This window comes from Pyrus communis, chromosome 9 (assembly GCF_963583255.1).
Source record: "Pyrus communis chromosome 9, drPyrComm1.1, whole genome shotgun sequence".
NCBI lineage: Eukaryota > Viridiplantae > Streptophyta > Magnoliopsida > Rosales > Rosaceae > Pyrus > Pyrus communis.
This window is the reverse complement of record NC_084811.1, coordinates 21,138,185-21,156,496: the sequence shown is the minus strand read 5'-3', so window position 1 is coordinate 21,156,496 and position 18,312 is coordinate 21,138,185. Positions and strand designations below refer to the sequence as shown.

General features: G+C 37.1%; 3 protein-coding genes across 3 annotated transcripts; 1 reads left to right on the top strand and 2 right to left on the bottom strand.

Moving 5' to 3' along the window:
- The first annotated feature begins 528 nt into the window (after positions 1-528).
- Positions 529-9,049, top strand: LOC137745158 (uncharacterized). The gene is made up of 15 exons (XM_068485060.1): positions 529-678; positions 861-965; positions 1,504-1,572; positions 1,772-1,861; positions 1,963-2,046; positions 2,366-2,530; positions 3,249-3,436; positions 4,989-5,061; positions 5,759-5,812; positions 6,146-6,403; positions 6,795-7,001; positions 7,141-7,244; positions 8,019-8,163; positions 8,357-8,491; positions 8,624-9,049. The coding sequence occupies exons 1-15, from the start codon at positions 589-591 to the stop codon at positions 8,798-8,800; spliced, it is 1,944 nt and encodes a 647-aa protein (XP_068341161.1). The 5' UTR covers positions 529-588; the 3' UTR covers positions 8,801-9,049.
- Positions 9,050-9,256: 207 nt separating this feature from the next.
- On the bottom strand, positions 9,257-10,264 carry LOC137745159 (dehydration-responsive element-binding protein 2F). Its single transcript, XM_068485061.1, has one exon. The coding sequence runs from the start codon at positions 10,207-10,209 to the stop codon at positions 9,352-9,354; it is 858 nt and encodes a 285-aa protein (XP_068341162.1). The 5' UTR covers positions 10,210-10,264; the 3' UTR covers positions 9,257-9,351.
- A 5,012-nt stretch (positions 10,265-15,276) lies between these two features.
- LOC137744499 (uncharacterized) lies at positions 15,277-17,138 on the bottom strand. Its single transcript, XM_068484302.1, has 2 exons — positions 17,004-17,138; positions 15,277-16,911 (listed from the first exon to the last, which is right to left on the bottom strand). The coding sequence occupies exons 1-2, from the start codon at positions 17,043-17,045 to the stop codon at positions 15,277-15,279; spliced, it is 1,677 nt and encodes a 558-aa protein (XP_068340403.1). The 5' UTR covers positions 17,046-17,138.
- Between the last annotated feature and the right edge of the window lie 1,174 nt (positions 17,139-18,312).

The window sequence follows — 18,312 nt, the reverse complement described above, 5'->3', positions numbered from 1 at the left end:
TTGCAAACGATTTATTAGTTGGTATCACATAAGAATGAAAGGCAAATAAAATCTCTAATTTTTAATAGCAATTAGAACTTATAATATGCGATCACTTATACTTTGTGTATAGTAAGACCTCAAATGAACACATAATATGTTGACGGGTGTAAAATAAATAAATTTAATAATTAAAATATAAAAGATATAGGATAGATTTGGTTTTGCGGTTTCAAAAATGAAAACTGAACCTAACAAAAAAATAAATCGGTTCCGTAAGTTTTTAATTTATTTGACTATTTTTTCTCCAAACCAAACCAAACCAAAACCACCAAAACACTTCATATTGGATGGCTTGATTTTCACTCCTAGAAAAACCTCCCATTTTGTACCAAATCACGCGATCACTTCAAAAATCTCATTTTATGTTTTAAATTCGTAGAATATGATTTTTGAAGTAGTAATGACAATTTTCACGTTGAATATAACAAAATAGAAAAAGGAAAGGGAAACAACCTTTTCAAAACGGTGCGTATAACAGTCTCACTAAACAACGTAAGCCCGTCTGATTAGCAAGTCGGCAGAACCAGAGCAGCAATAGCTGCGACAATGGAGGGAGGGAAGACGAAGGAGAAGTCACCAGCTCTCACCCTCCAGCAATTCATCTCCACCACCGCCCCTCTCATCGACCTCGAAAAGGTTCTCTCTCTCTCTCTCTCTCTCTCGTTCTCTATAACCAATCAGTCATGGCGTTTTATTTCCCTGCTTTTGTTCAATATGCACTTCAATTGAATGTTAAGATTCCGCAAAGAAATGGACTTTTATGGAACTAACACGCAAAGAAATGGACTTTTATGGAACTAACATGCTTTGGCAATCAGGAAGCTGAGATATCTGCTTCCATTACAACTGGGTCCTTCAGAAACTTGGACACTGCGCAGAAGAAGGGCTCCACCATTCTCAATTTGAAATGTGTTGATGCTCAGGTACCAAGTGTTGCATTTGCTTTCCACTTTTCTATGTTTTCCCAGTTACTGCTTTTGAGGTTTTTTCGACTGCTTGGAAAATCAGAGGCAACCCGAAAAGAGAAAGAGAAAGAAATGCTTAGGCCTTGGTTTGTTTTGATAGAAGTAGCTTTTAGGAAAATGCTTGCCACAATATGTTTTGCTTGCTTTGCTTTCACTTTTGGCTTCAATGCACATAAGGGTTGTAAAAGGTTTTTTTTCTCTAAACGCCAGAAAAAAATTAGAGCTGTCTTCTGGCTAAACAAGCAGGGCTTTAGTTTTTTATACTACAATCGTTTACTTAAAGAGAAGATATGAAAATTTGTCTAGTGTTTATGTCAGTTGAGGTATTCTTAAAACAATTTAAAAGAGTGCTGATAGAAAGCATAAAACTTTCCAGGTGAAATTTCTTTCCACAATTGAACGCATTCGGTCAAAACAAACAAGTTTTATTGGCATGTGTAGCATATAACAATAATAATGCCCTCCTAACTTGTTATGCCTTTGGTTTTGAGAATAGACAGGACTCATGGGGAAGAGTCTTCTTGAATTTCAATCCACCAAAGCAGATGTTCTTCCTCCCCACAAGGTGAGAAATCCAGAATTCTTGCTTCTACGCTCTCAGTGAGTTTTATTGCAATGTTTGCTCTTCGTGCTATGTTGTTAATACCTTCAAGACTAAATGTGATTATTTTAACAAACATATTTAAGGAGTTCCCGGCTCCAAACTATACCGTACTATCTGAAGTTTGTCCTACTAATTTCTTTTCTGTTCTTTTAATTTGCAGTTTAGCACCCATGATGTGGTTGTTCTAAAACCAAATAAGGCTGATTTGGGGGCCCCTGCTCTTGGACAAGGTGTAGTTTATCGGTTAAAGGTAATTCTAGACTGGGATGTTTGCATTTTTGATCATCATATTTTAGTTTTGAGGATCATGCTCTTACTTGTGCTGGTGGTTTGTTAACGTTTTGTGAACAGGACTCATCAATCACTGTTGCTTTTGATGATGTTCCTGAAGATGGTTTAAATAGTCCTCTACGGTTAGAGAAACTAGGAAATGAGGTATGTAATTCAAGTTCTCTAAGTTTTGATATTTTTTCTCCAAATTTCCTCAATTATCACATCGCTTTAGAGGCTACAGTTCAGTTAATCTGGTGATATGATTCTTAAAGCTTTCCCACCTGAAATCATATTGGTCATTGATGTGGAATATTATTTAAAATTTGGTTTCTATCATTAATATTATTCTCCTCAAGGAAACAATAGAATTTTTTAGTCGTAGATTGTCTATGCAGGCATTACTAAATCTTCTATTTCTCATGCCCTGCCAGATTAAGATTCATTGGAAAAAAATGCTGAAATATTAACTGTGTCTTTTCAGGTGACATATCGTAGGATGAAGGATGCCTTGATACAATTGAGCAAAGGTGTGCAGAAGGGCCCTGCATCTGATTTAATTCCTGTCTTATTTGGAGAGAGGACACCAACAGTGTCCAAGAAGGATGTCATGTTCACTCCATTTAACAAAAACCTTGATCACTCTCAGGTCCCTAACCCTAATACTATGAACTTTTTCTTTGCTTTTCCCTTTTCTTTGGAATCATAACGGTGTCACTCACGGTGTGCCATTTTGATTAACATCACACATTCTATTGACGGTCTTCCTCTGAATCAGCGGCTTCAAAGAATGAAAGCACAGAAACATGTATTCGTAAATGCATGCATGTTTTGTGCATATAATGTCATCAACTACAGCTTTTCTGAAATTAAGCATTTTCCTAGTGAACCTAAAGAAAAAGAATAAATAGGTCATTATGATCATATATAAATTGCTCCATCTGAGGTCCTGAGGATATCATAGCCTCTTCTATTTTATATCATTTTCTTGTATATTATTAACAATTAGGTTTTTGAATTTCATAAAATTCTTAAGAATAAAACTGCTATTATGTGTTAAATAATTCCACCTTTAGATCTCCTCAGTGAGATTAGGCAAATTTTAGCTGATAAGTTATATACTTCCTTCATGTTACTTCTAAATGTTAGTTGACTGATATAGTACCATGCCTATTATTGTTGTTTTGTATATTTATGCCCCTTTATTTTTATGAGCATTTGAGTCCAAAGTTTGCTTTTCATGCATATAGTATTTCACTTAGTAATCCTTGTTTCATTTCTCAGTAACTAAAGCACCTTCTACATTTCTTTTTTTTTATTTTTTATTTTTTTATATTAATTTTTTTTCTCTTTTCTTTGCTCCACAGAGAGATGCCATTTCAAAGGCCCTGTCATCAAAGAATGTATTTTTGCTGCACGGACCTCCTGGCACAGGAAAGACCACAACTGTGGTGGAAATTATCTTGCAAGAAGTTAAACGTGGATCAAAGATTCTTGCATGTGCTGCTTCAAATATTGCTGTTGACAACATTGTTGAGCGACTTGCACGCCACAAGTATTTCACTGCCTTTATATTTAAGGATTTCAACTTTTACTTGATGATTGAGTTTTAACTATAACAAAGAAATATCAAGGTCCTGAACATAATTTATTTGCTGGTCTCCCAAAAAATTCAAATTAAGGAAGGTTATGAGTACATAAAGAACCGATTTTGATGTTGATATATGCATTTCATATCAACTGTTTGCAGTACGTCCTACTGTGATTGCCCATTTTACACAAATTTTAACCGAAAGTACAAAAAGTTTGAAGACTTTAGAGATCTACACATAGACCTCGGTGGAGATTCTTCCTTGTTTGGGTTCAGTAGTTGTGTTCGGGTTTAGCGGTTGAGTTTGATGGTGTTGAGTGAGTGGTTACACTATGTTTCTAGGTAACTCAGATTGGGTTTGTAATGGGGGTAATTTGGGAATGCTATGGGTGTACTCATTAGTTTTTATACTTTTTTTTTAAAAGAGATGGGTCAAGATATTAAAATATTTGAACATATTTAAAAGTTAGGTGCCAATAGAGTGTTGGGTTTTACGGCTCAAAATTAGGATGATGCAAAGAATTAGGTTTGTGTTACCTATTTGGTTTTGGTGTCCTATTTGGGTTTGGATTTTGACTTCTTAGTTGGTTTCTTTGGTGGAGAGATTTTGTTAATTACCTATTTGATTAGGATTTGTATTTGCTTCCTATTAGGATTCTTATTGTAACCTAAGTCCTATGCACTATAAATAGGACCTTAGGGTTAGTGTATTTTGTGTGCCTCACCATGGCTTAGAGAGTTTTCTCTAATTGGGTTTTGGGGTGGAGGTCACCATCTGGAATCATGAGTGTGTGGCAAACACGTGGCTCATTCGTGTGCCAATTTGGTGAGAGTCAATTTGTGAGTTTGTGAGTTAGAGAGCAATTTGGGAGAATCATCTCCGTTTGTTTGGGTTCTCTACTCGTTTGGTTTAAGATTTGTAATTTGTGGGATTTGGGTTGTGAGAGTTTAAACACTCTTTTGTAATCTCCGTTTGTTTAGTGAAATTCCTCGCCATGCTTCGTTCGTGGATGTAGGCTTTATGCCAAACCACGTAAATCTCTTGTGTTAGTTTGAGATTGTTTGTTTTAGTTTTCACCTATGACGTTGATATTGGTACTTTGTTAAAATTCACTTCCGTTTGTGTATAAAAGTACAACATAGAGTCACCCTTACTTGAATGCCATATGTCAATTATGAATTTCTTTCTTCAGTAGACATATTCGGATAGTTATTCCGGACTAGCTTGTTGACCGTTGACTCAGTTGATTTATGACCCAAATTTATAGCTTGTATGGATATTAAATTAACGTAATTAACTAAAACAATAATTTTGATATTTTCATCAACCTATCTGTTGTGCCCCAATGTGCCAAGATCATCTGTTTAACTTATGATATCTGCTGTTAATTTAAGTTGGTCATGGTGATACCTTCTCATCTACTAATTTCATTTCATCAAGTAGACAGTAGTTTAGTTAGTTTGAGGCTTCCTGCATGCTTACTACCTGATTACTTATTTCTGTTTCTTTATTCAGAGTAAAGTTAGTGAGATTGGGGCATCCTGCACGTTTACTACCACAAGTTCTGGACAGTGCACTGGATGCACAGGTATGCGAATTCTTCAAATTTGTAAAACGAAAAGAAAACTAATTCTTCTCTTTTTAATGGAAGATTTAACTTCGTATATAAATATTGAATACTTAATCTGATTAGCATTATTGTTTGATATCTGTGCATTCTGCAACACTAATTTTCTTTCTCCTATTCTTCGTTTGAGCACGCCATGGATACTTGTCTTTCTTTGCATCTCCTCTTAATATGTATAAATGTGCACACACACACATATAGATATAAAATATACCTCTACTGCAACCCTCAGTTGCAGATACTTTCTATTCTGCTTCTGTTATTACTGATAGTGTTAGCATGGATATGTATTTCTAAGTAGATGCATTGCTTTTTTATATTATGGTGCATATAGGTCAAAACTTCTAAATAGGATGCCTTTTTATAAGAAAAGAAAAGATCACATGTGGGGATTAACAATGTGGTTTAATGATCCAAACTGTCTAAATATTAATCACTCCTTAAAAGATCATCCTTGAAAAATAAACCAAATCAGAAACCATTAGTCCTCTAAATTTTATCATATAAAAAGATAAAGTCAGTGTTATGACAAACATCAGAAATTGTCATGATAAGATATAAAAAGAACATACTCTTTAGAGACTCCCTTTATCATATAATTAATCGCCTATATTTGTTTGGAATGTTGTCCTTACCATATATTGTTCTTTGCTGTCAGGTCTTGCGAGGGGATAACAGTTCTCTGGCAAATGACATTCGGAAGGAAATGAAGGTAGTTATGTAGAGTAAAATTGAAGCCTGAACTTGATTAAAATCTATGTCTATATGCAAATTAAAAAAAAAAAAAAGTTGCAATTCATTTTTTGTTGACAAAGATGCTTTACCAAACTAACTTGTTAGTATTCGTATATTTAGTGGTACTATTTCGTTCGGTTATATTGGAAGGGGTTATGATCTATCCCATTCATAGCCATTCGCCACCCCTCCCTCAACACTTGGATTTATTTAGTAGGTCTTAAGTATGGAGTTTAATTTGCTGAAGACTGAACCCTCACCAATCACTGCATGGCTTAACCATAGGAACTTGCACTTTGCATTTTTCCAGGCATTAAATGGGAAGCTGTTAAGGACCAAAGATAAGAACACTAGGAGGGAAATCCAGAAGGAGCTTAGGACTCTTTCTAGGGAAGAGCGAAAAAGGCAGCAGCTGGCTGTAACAGATGTAATAAAAAATGCAGATGTAATCTTGACAACTTTGACTGGGGCATCTTCTCGCAAGCTTGACAATACGTCATTTGATTTGGTAATAATTGATGAAGCTGCTCAGGCACTTGAGATAGCATGCTGGATGGCTCTACTGAAGGTAATGTTCTAATACAAAGGTACATACATGAACATGTGCTAAAAAAATTGCATATGTATTTCCATGAAATGCCTGTTTATGTCCTATGCATTCACATAGTAATGCATGCTGGTTAGTGATCTTCAGAGAAATGTTATGGGTGTGCTTTTAGAAAGTTGGTCACCTGAGGACTCCAAAATTCAAGACAAGAATCAGTACAATATTGAAATTACAGCTGCGCTCTATGGAAAAGGAACCTGTTTATTGTATGATTGCAAGAAAAGAGAAGGTCTTTAATAATTTTAAATTAACGAAAACCCAAAACCAGAAAGTTTTATTCTGAGCAATTTTCGTTATACATGTACGGCTTGTTCCAAAATTCACTTTAAAGTATCTGAGTTCATTGTTTTAGGGTTCAAGATGCATACTTGCAGGCGACCATCTTCAGCTTCCTCCTACCATTCAGAGTGCTGAAGCTGAGAAGAAAGGTCTAGGAAGGACCCTCTTTGAACGCCTTGCAGACATATATGGAAATGAAGTCATGTCTATGCTCACCATCCAGTACCGCATGCACGAGCGGATCATGGATTGGTCATCAAAGGAGCTTTACAACAGTAAGGTGCTCAGAGCATGCCTGGATGTTGGCTTACCGAGTAGAACATATCGTCAATTGACTGTGTTAGAATATAAATGAAAATTAAATGAAAGTCATTACATTAGATTGTGTTATATTATTTTGTCGTTTAATCTCATTACAGATTAAGGCCCATTCAAGTGTTGCTGGGCATATGCTTTTGGATCTGGAGGATGTAAAGACGACCTCTTCTACAGAACCGACCCTTCTTCTAATAGATACAGCTGGGTATGCCGTGTATTCTTGCCATATACCCAACATTCAGTGTGTGTGTGTGTTTTTTTTTTTTTTTTTTTTTTTTTTTTTTTTAAATACTTTGTTTCTCTTGGAGGAGGTTTAGAGTCATATGAAGTAAACCACAACAATATCCTCTTGAAATTTGGTTTAGAATGCCGTTGTGCAGTTGAGTGAAATATTAAACATTAGGAATACCAGCAGGCTGGTAGTAGAAAACTGTCAAGTAACACCTAGGGGTGCCACTTCGTGTTTTTGGGGTTTTGTTCCAAATACTGAAATGGCACTATGCACACACAACCAAAGACACAAACACGACAGACAAGATATGGTGTTATTTAGGCCTGAGGTAAACATAGCCTACTTGTCGAATGGATGACACGATACAACATGAGCAATATGCTTTATGTTGAGATGGTTATTTTACCATTTGTTTGGTTATTTCATGCTAATTTCATCTGAAAATGCTTGATACAAACACTTAATGGAACAAACACAATCACTTATTCGAAATTACTGCCAATCCTACGTAGTGTTGTGAGTTGTGACATTTTATCATGTCGTTTCAAAAACTATCATTCATAGTACCATGGTAACGCCACACGAAGTGCCATTATCTTAACTTAGTGTAGGATTCGCTGCTATTTTGAAGGTTGTGAGAAATGAGTAGATATTATACGACATTGTCTTTACAGCCTTCCTAGTTCGTAATAAAAGAAACGCCTTTTTGTATGACTGTTGTGACCCGTTCATGCTGATTGGTGTCAGGTGTGACATGGAAGAAAAGAAGGATGAAGAAGAAAGTACATTGAATGAGGGTGAAGCCGATGTTGCTATTGCCCATGCCAAGCGGCTTGTTCAAAGCGGTGTTCAGGCTTCTGATATTGGAATTATCACTCCTTATGCTGCACAGGTACTAAAGTGTCTTTTCTTTTGCCTATGTTCTTGTAAGCAATAGCTTCTTTCTGTGAGCTTTATTTCTCTAAATAAGGTGAAGGATTACAATAGCTTCTAGATAAATGAAAATCAAGCATTCCATGAAAATACTAGTAGCAATGGCGTCGATTTTGTCTGTTCTTTTTCTTATATCAAACCTAGTATTGCAGGTTGTCTTACTCAGGATGTTGAGAAGCAATGACGACAAGCTAAAGGATTTGGAAATCTCAACAGTTGACGGCTTCCAGGGTCGGGAAAAGGAAGCCATCATTATTTCAATGGTTCGGTCAAATTCAAAAAAAGAGGTATTCTTGTATCCCTGGTACCATTGCTAATGCAATTTCTCATATTTTGGCGGTAGACATCTCAGATTCTCATTTACCAAAATATTCTATTATATAAGATAATAAATGTTGAACTTTTTCAAAATAATTCAGGTGGGGTTTCTGAAGGACCACAGGCGAATGAACGTGGCTGTAACACGGTCAAGAAGGCAATGCTGTCTTGTATGTGACACGGAGACGGTGAGTAGTGATGCATTCTTGAAGCGTTTAATAGAGTATTTTGAGGAGCATGGTGAGTATCTAAGTGCCTCAGAGTATAGCAATGAATGACCATACAAACCGGCTGTGTTTGGTGATCGATACCATACCTCGGGGATATAGTTCCCCTAAGATCTTCCACTGCTTTCGAAGCAGAGGAAAACTTACACCTATTAAACACAACTTACAGTTCTTAATGGTATTTACCGATTGAAAATTTGTTTAAAGCACTTTTGCTTCTCTAATTATCTAATGTTATGGTATGCGATATGTTTGAAATTTGTTTGGTGAACTCTGTAAGCATAACGATACTTTGATTCATACTAAAGGAAATCGCACCTCTGGTTCAGCCCTTGCAACTACTAGGGCAAGACTGAACTAATTTTTTCGATCCTCGACATCTATACAGTCATGATCAGAAATGTCACTGCAGAGTAATGGATGGAGAGGATTAGCAAATTGACAGTCTAACGACATAACATGCTGACTATAAGGGAAGAACACATTACTCGCTAACCTATAGCCTATGAGCAACTACTGATTGCCGATCTCTAACAAACTCCTCCAGTGAAAGCACGTCGTACTCTTCCAACTTGTTAAACAAGCTTATTCTTAATTTTCTCTTAGAAGTTCCAAATGGAAGTGGGGAAGGAAAGCTCTTCATTCATATCATAAACTTGAAAGGCACCAGCATCTGCTCCTTGGTTTGAAATCCCGTGCATCTCAATCAATGCATCCCAATTGATGTTATTGCCAGCCAAGGGTCCGAATTCATCATGAACTTCTCCGATTGAAGATTCCGGAGCAGTAAAACTTTCCGTTGTCTCGGTTGCCTCTGATTGTGTCTCCTTTGTCAGTACTCCCAGTTGCTGAAGAAACTCATTGAGATCCATCTGTGGCTTCTCCTGGTGGTCTTCCGCCGCTTTTTCAGATGAAATTTCGACATCTTTTTCCTTCTCTGCAACGTTTCGCATCTCGGTTTTGTCACTCAGGATGTGAGCCTCAGGTTTTGAATCACAGGAGGAAGAACTAGAGGAAGGGGTGGTGTGACCAAGAACCCCATTTTGCTTAAGTTCTTGGAGCCTCTGATGAATAACATGAACGCTCGGCTGCGCATTGATGTTGAGCAAACCGCACGAAGGAAACATGGAAATGAAGTTGTGGGAAGGGAACCACTTGAATTTTTGAGATTTGAGTGAAGGATTGGAGCTGGGTTGAAGGTGAGGAAGGTTAAGAAAAGCTTCGGGGCCGTAGAGTCTCCTGGCAGCATCGTCATAGGCCATGGCAGCTTCCTCAGCCGTAGCAAAAGAGCCCAGCCACAGCCTGGTTCTCTTCTTAGGCTCTCTGATTTCAGCCACCCATTTGCCCCAAGTTCTTTGCCGAACGCCTCGGTACTCACACGAGGCGTTCTGAGGGCCGCCTTTGCCTCTCGTGGGGCCTTTCTTCCATGGCTTCAACGGAGATTTTCTGCTGTTATCCATGGTGGTTTTGGGGGGAGGGTTGGAAGAAGCTCAGTGAGAGTGAGAGAGAGTGAGAGGGAGTGTGAGTGTGTTGTATAGAATGGTGGGAAAGGCGCGGGATATGTAGTGAATGAGAGTGCAGTTTGGTTTAAATGTTGTCACGTTTGCCCAAAGTTTTCAAGCTCATGCATGTGACCGTTGTTCTTCTCTTACACTAGAGAATGTGATTTTAAATTTCTATTTTTTAATTTTGTTTTTCTCTATTCCTTTTTGTTTGACCTTTGGCTAGCAATTCAATTAATATAAAATGGCATCGTGGCAGTATATGATGGATGGGTTGGGTACGAAAATGTTCTCTCGAGGCCGATTCTAAGATTTCGAGGGCTCTAGACGAGTCATATATTTTAATAGTGAATGGCAATAATGTATTATTATTATTATTATTATTATATCAAATAAATTCATCAATACATAAAATCAATTTTTTTTTGGTAACAAAGAGTTTAGGGGGAGATTGACTATTCTTACATTTGTTTTTATAATTGCATCAGAACAAAACTTAAAGTTTACTCATCGTACATTTTAGTGGAAAAAGTTCTAATTAGTTTCACACGACAGTTCTCTTGTTGAACATGACAAAATAAGATGTTTATATTATTAGACTGTAAGGAATACTTGAGGTTTAGTGGAAGGATGGATCATGATTAGAGGTGACAAATCACCCATTGAGTTGTTAATATATCATTGAAATGACAAATCTAATAAGGTTGTCAATATGCTTTTAATGTTGCCTAAGATTGAAAGTTGGATGATTTTAATGTTGTGGTGGTGATCGGAACTATAGGTAAAGCTAAAATGCTTTGACTTTTATAACATAGAATGTGATGGAAGGAAGCGAATTCTTTGAATGTAGTAATTAACAGTATTGCCTGTCTCCTCCCTTGGATTCTGTTTCTGTGGGAAATTAGGAAAAGGAGGAGGAGTTTGCTTCTTTTGTCCTACTGGTTTAAATTCAGAGAGACAATATCCACCTCAAAACATTTTCCATTTTCACGAGCTCTATTTCACATGTTTTCCTGCCATTCACAACCTGATATCCGGGACTCTACTCACCTTTATCCCATGCTGCTTCTCCTCCCTCTCTCTCTCTCTCTCTCTCTAGAAGAAGAGGGAGCAGCATGAAGTTTGATGTTATGGTGGTACATGATGATTTTGAGAACCATATTGTACGTTGAGGAATGCACGACCCTCTCATTTGAACTTTCTCAACTCTCGTTCACATCCTAAAATGTTGCACGGTGATCTAAAGCGTGTAATTTGTAGGCCACGCATTAAGGGCACTGTTGAAATGACTAAATCTAAAATCATTTAGTCATCAAATAATTATCCAATAAATAGACAAGCCATGTTATTAGGTTAAACATTGAAATTTTGACAACACTAATCCTACCATTAAACGGGTTCTGAAGTGGATTATTTTTTGCAAAGTTGATATTCAAAGAGAGAACTAGAAGCAAACGGTTTTGATGATCATGCAACATTGCATATTGAGAAGAACAACCCCCGAGAAGATTGAACAAGAAGATTTGACTGAAAAGTTCAGTAGCATTCACCTTGGACGTTTTGCTTCTCTTCAATATTCAAAAGAAGAATAAGAAGAGAAAATAAAATGTTGCCAAATGGATTCTTAAGCTGCTTCTTTTTTTTTTTTTTTTTTTTTCCAAAATAATTATGGCAACAAGACAGTCTTGTGACCTGTTGATAATATTTACATGCAGTTCTATCAACAGATTGACAACATCCCCAAAATAGCATATCAGCACAGCATAAATAACATCAAGGGCTGGCAATGACTAACTCCTACTTCCTCAACGCTGCCCATCATCCCCTTTGGCATAACAAATATAATCTCCGTCGCCGGTCCAACTTGGAGGAACCACAAAATACCAAAACACAAAGCTACCTGCCACAAAACTGCCCAAGACAAGTATCAAGTTGAATTCACAAGGAAACAGAAATAAAATAAGCTATCAGATGTTCCTGTCAATGAACGGAGGATTCTCAGTTCTTCAAAAAATTTAATTCCATAGTTGAGTTCAAACACATGGTCCCTTCTTGATTGGCAATTCGAACAGATCAATTAGCGTATGATTTTGTTATCAACATTTGCAGTCAAGTTATGAAGTTGTATATCATCATTCGTGATCAGAACAAATTGAGAAACCTTTCGCAATTCAAACCTGAGATGGATGTCGTTAGTACAGTTTGTCCAATCATTCCCGAATCTTGCTACGAACTGAATATAAGTTCCCTGGCCAAAATGGTCCAAACACTGGGTTCTTTTTAAGAGCAGGTTCTCCTTAAGAGCACACTGAATTTTTCAAATTGGAAACTCTACTAAGATCTTGGATCCTGAAAGAACATAATTTTCACTTCCCTTGATTTTCTTTAAGACATAATTGAAGTCAACAACTCAATATTATTTGTTCCATTAATCATACATGTTAACATCACAGACAAGGGTGGCGGGAAATTATGTTTAAGTCACTTCGGTATATGTATCAGCTTGTCAGGAGGAATGGCTCCTCATCGTGTTCTTCATATAATTTTTTTTCAAAACTTTTCGATATGTTCTATTTCATAGAAAGCATTAGAGCATTAAAATTTAAAACTAACCAGCTGTGTCAATCATGTCATCCTCTACAACAGCTACTTTTTATGTTCTCTTCACCTATCAAATTCGTCACCTGCAATATAGATGGCATTTAACATAGAATTAAGTAGGGGCAAAATAATTCTGCTTGGAACCAAAAAAGACAGTAAAAAGGTAAAATTGAGAATCTGTGACAAATCAATTAAAATTTTTAAGAAAATGAAAAGGAGTTTGGTTTGAGAATACACAAACAATAGGGCCACATTCATCTTCACTTTTGTCAGAAAGTGGACACGAGAGTTGTCCTGAGATATATTATATTAAACACCTTGGAAAAGATGGCAGACATGCTATCAAGCAATCATACTTTAAGGACAGAGAACCATGGCTATGTCAAGGATTCAGAGCAAGACTGAGGTCAGATTGAAAGCAACAGAAGGTTGAAGTTATCATAAAAGGGTAACATCGATAATATAGGATGACACAACAAATGAAGCGATGAAAAAGAATAACTATTTAAAAGGGAGGGCTAGTTTTCGAGTTGATTTCAATACAACTCTATCAATTGGGAATCCTAGATCATGTGTTGGAATGGAAATATTCTGGAGGAGGCAGCATGGATTAACAGGTATTGAAGTCAGTTAATTATTCAGTTATAAACTTGGCGCATGAGATCCCTGATGTCAATATCAAGAGGAAATTTAGCATCAAACTATTTGGAAATGAATTTGCAGGATATAAATATAAAAACCAAAAACTAGAAATTCAAGTTTGAGTTATAAACTAAACTAGTAGAAGCTAAGTCAGTGCCTGTTTCAAAAGTTCCCAGTATTTATAGTTTCATACGAAATTGGTACTGTGACAAATGAAATTTCAGAAGAGGACCAAAATAAGAGAGCATATTCTTATATGTAATTGACCACTTCAATTCAACTTCGGACATCGCCTACATATGTTCCTCCATTTATTCTTAAGTTCCACTGGGGTACGACTATGCAGAAACGCAGAACCACCAAATTCCAATATTTGCTTCCATGGAAGAGTTCTTTCATCAATTTTTGAAAATGTTTGAACTCCCTTCTGCAGTAGTATAAAAGAGTTGTAATCAAATATTTTGAAGCAACATATATGCAAGTAATTAACTACAATCAGGTAATAAATGTGAAATAGAACTTTAATATAACTTATAAAGGTAAATTAGAAAGAAACCCAGGAACCTTGAGCATTTCTTCCTCCTCAACGCTCCACGGAACTTTTATCTGCCTTAACTGAGAGATGGTAGGGATGTGCTACAAGACACAAAAAAGTGATTATTCTAAATTAACAACTACTGCAATCGAATTCTCAAATCGCTGCTTTCTAACCAACAGGTAATTATATGGTTTACTGGGGAAAATACAGGACTGCAATTTAAGATCCGGGTAACATAACTGACTTTATTCAGACATTATTTGAACATGTAGCCTGTACTTTACATTTTATAAGGCATGAAGGTAGACACTACAAAGAAAATAAAAATGAAAACACTTTATCAACAACTTACCAGGGATTTTTCGTCCGGAGTCTTGCGTTGTAATTGGAAGTGCTAGATATTCGAGCACCAGCTTGCTCGGAATCAATATTAAGTGCATGGCCTTGTACCTCTTGTGCATTGGTAATGTGCCGCTGCAGATCTTCCTGCTCAGTTACTACAGCTTGTCTTTTGTCAGCAAGGAGGCTTACTGCATTTTTGCTGGACAAAATATCACCTTTAGCTGGTACTTGGTTCTGACATCCATCAAGCCCTACCACAGATATGCACGTCTGTATCACCTTTTCTCTCCATTCTTTTTCACCAGTTGATACATCAAGGTTTATACCAATTAGAGTTACACTTTCATCTCTACACTCTGAATTGAAACGAGTACAAGAGCCAGAAGGTGCTACTTGTTGCTCAGTACCTGTAAAATTGTGCAATTGAAGGTCATTGATTTCATTTGCACGTTCTTCACATTGCTTTTCAAGATGTTCTACACTCTTTCCCAAATGCCCATTCTGATGACCTTTCGTTTTTTGCATTAAGATCCTCATGAAATTTTCTCATGCAAATATTCTCTTTGTTGTGCTGGCTACCAAGGCGTTCCTCTGGTTGATGTTCCAGACTATGAATAAATGCATCTAGGTCTTTTTTTAACATTGAGGCTCTCTTCTTAGAATCAAGGTATTCAGTAAGATCAAGAGTATATGAACAGAAGGGGCATTTAAAGTTACCATTCTCATATAAAATGGCTGAGGAACTCAGCCAGTTTTCATGAACCATAACAGGGAAATTACTGGTATTACAAATCAACAGACCGCCTTCATTAGGCTTCTTACAAAGATTTTTGGTTGTCTCTGAGGAATATTGACTGGATGTGGATTGAGAGCTCAACAAAGCATGCTTCTTCATGACAACATCAATCTTCTTCGTCATGAAATTCAACACTATCAGTCGAGATCTCTGACTCATAATGACATAGCCAATCCAAGAGCTCTCTCGCTTCATCAGCAATACTCTTCTCTGGGGACTCATCTGTAGATGCAGGATGTGCTACTTTAATATGAGAATCATTCTCACTGCTAGAATCATGCTGGGTTTCATCTAGAGAAACAATATTTGATGCTCTTGGTTCAGGAAAATGTTCATCGTCTTTACCTTCATCAGCAATGCTTTTCTGTTGGGGTTCATCTGTGGATGCAGGAAGTGCTACTTTAACAAGAATACCCAGCTCACTATTACGGTTGAATACTTCAGCAGAAACCTTATGCAGGGTTTCATCTGGAGCAGCAACACAAGATTCTCTTTGTTCAGGATGAAGCTCCCCATCATCTTTCACTTCATCAATATGTGTATATATAGGGGCTTCATCCTGAAATGTGTCTCGAGGCAATGAACCAGTATTACAGGGATTTTCTGACTGACTTTTATTGACTGCATGGCCAGTGCTTTGTCCACACCTCTTTGAGGTAGTAAGATCATGATGACCATCCTCTATGACCTTGCCTTTGGCCATCGTTCCCTTCTGACTTTCTGCCAAGTCACACCTTTCTCTCTCCGGAAGTGGAGCATCTCTTTCCGATGAATCTTCCAACAGTTCTCTTCCATGTAGAGGAATTTGCTTCTTCTCTATACACAGTAAAAAATATGAGGGATCCCACTTCACCTTCTTGGCAATTACACGGCAATCATCAGAACCAATTACACTTTTATGGTTTTCATCTGCCAGATTCTTCACAACCAAGCCATTGCCATTTTCAGAAATGCTCTTCTCTTGGGGTCCATCTGCAGAATGAAAATTGTGCTCACTGTTAAAATTGAATACTTTAGCAGAAACCTTGTGTTGGATTCCATCTGGAGGAGCAACACTTGATGCTCTTGGCTCCGGATGAAGACAGCTATCATGTTTGGTTTGATCAGCACATGAATATTGATGGGCTTCATCCAAAGATTTATCTTGAGGCATTGAAGTGGCATTAAGATGATTTTCCGACTGACTCTTATGGACTGCATCGCCATTGCTCTGTCCATATCCATTTGAGGAAGTACAATCATCACAACCTTTCTCTAAGGCCGTGCTTCCATCCATCGTTCCCATCTGATTTTCTGCACAGTCACACCTTTCCCTCTCAGATAAATCTCCCAATAGTTCTTTTCCATGTAAACGAATTTGGTTCTGCTCTGTAGACTGTAAAACATAAGAGGCATCACACTTCATCTTCTTTGATATGATATTCCAATCATCAGAAACATTTACACTACTACGATTTTCATCTGCCATAATTCGAGCATCTGAGGCAATCCTATTCCTTTTGGAAGGCAACAGATTTGCATTATCTGGGTCTTCTTCCAATTGTTTACTCTCATGCTCAATATTCAGAGGATCTGCGCTTCCTTTGATTCCCATGTTTTGAGCATTAGAGCAACTCTCATTGAGCCTAGGATTACTCTCTCCCAAAGGAACTCTATCACCATCACTTCTAAGTGTTAAACCGCCCTTTTTTCTCAAGAAATCCGCATGTGGATGTGTACCAGCAAGGATTGAATCTTTCAGCTGTTCATAAAGAAAATCCAGAAATCCATTTGTAGACTATATAGAAAAATCGATTGAAGAGCAAAATAAGCAAAGAAATTCTAAAGGGTTACCTGTTTCAATGCACAATTAGGCAAAGAAGCTGTTTTGTGCATAATGAAGGGGTGAATATCCCATTTTAACACCCCCGGTCCGCCCGTTCTCAAATCAGATTGTGGTGTCTGACAAAAGAAATATTTGATGCTTAACATTTAAACATACCCACTTCCAAAATTCCTGAAGAGTACCTTTTTGCTCATCCCCTTTACTATGGTGTAGCATTACCCCACTCTAAAGTCGTGCGGATCGTGCCGCAATTTTAAAGGGGGCTAAGGCTACACCAAGGCTAGGGAGTGAGCAAAAACGAGACTCAATCCTAAAGGGTACGAATACCAAAAGAATATGGATTGCCACAAAAGTTACCCTTTTTATCTACTCATCCAAATTACTTGCATTTAAAAGCCAAAAAGTTGAGAACCTTACCTCATTTACAATGCGTTTGAGAACATTTTCACAAGTTTCCGATAAATTAAAGCCGATTTTCGAATGCTGAGAAGAAGGAACATCACTGCTCATCACATTACAAGGACTAAACAAACTCTCCAAACATTTCAAAGCAACCCTTTCCGTTGCATTGTTCCCAATATCTTCAGGTAATGTTGGAGCCATCGCAATTAAATCTGAAAAGGCAACCAAAAAGTACCAAACACCATAAAAAACCTAATCTTGTGCAATCGAATCACTCACACACATTGATTGAAAAAATTACAAGAAAGAATCAAACATTGAAGTGGGAATGTGGGTTTGTGAATATACCAAGTAAAAGCGATGCATCAACTTGTTTGAAGATGGCGAGGGCTTCAATGGCCCAAAGCCAAGCAATGGCTCTCTCATGGTCGTTCATGCCGTCCATGGGAAACCCTATGCTGCTGTAGAAGAAGGTCCAGAAACCAAAAGACTGGAGTTTTTTGCTTGAAAAGGGAGATCTTTTTTCTTTCTTTTTTGTATTTTCTGGATATTCAGATATTTGAATATATTGTTGAAGTGGCGCCCAATCCTATGTAATGCTCGGTGGGAATGCCTTCTATATTTTTAGAGTTGCTACTATAAGCTATCTTGCACTCACTTATACGATTATGTATGACTGAGATTAAAAATAAAACTTGTAAATCTAACAGGTGTAGGAAATTTTTCAAAAAAATGAAAAATAGGTGTAGGAAATTTAATGACTAAAACACTCGTAACACTTAGTTATAATTCTCAACTCCATCCTCATGGAGAATTTGAAATTGAGCTCAAGTGTAAGAGAGATTACTCTTACCCTACTAAGCTAAGTTCCTTGAAACAAATTTTATATATTCTTTTGCTACAAAGTGTCATGTC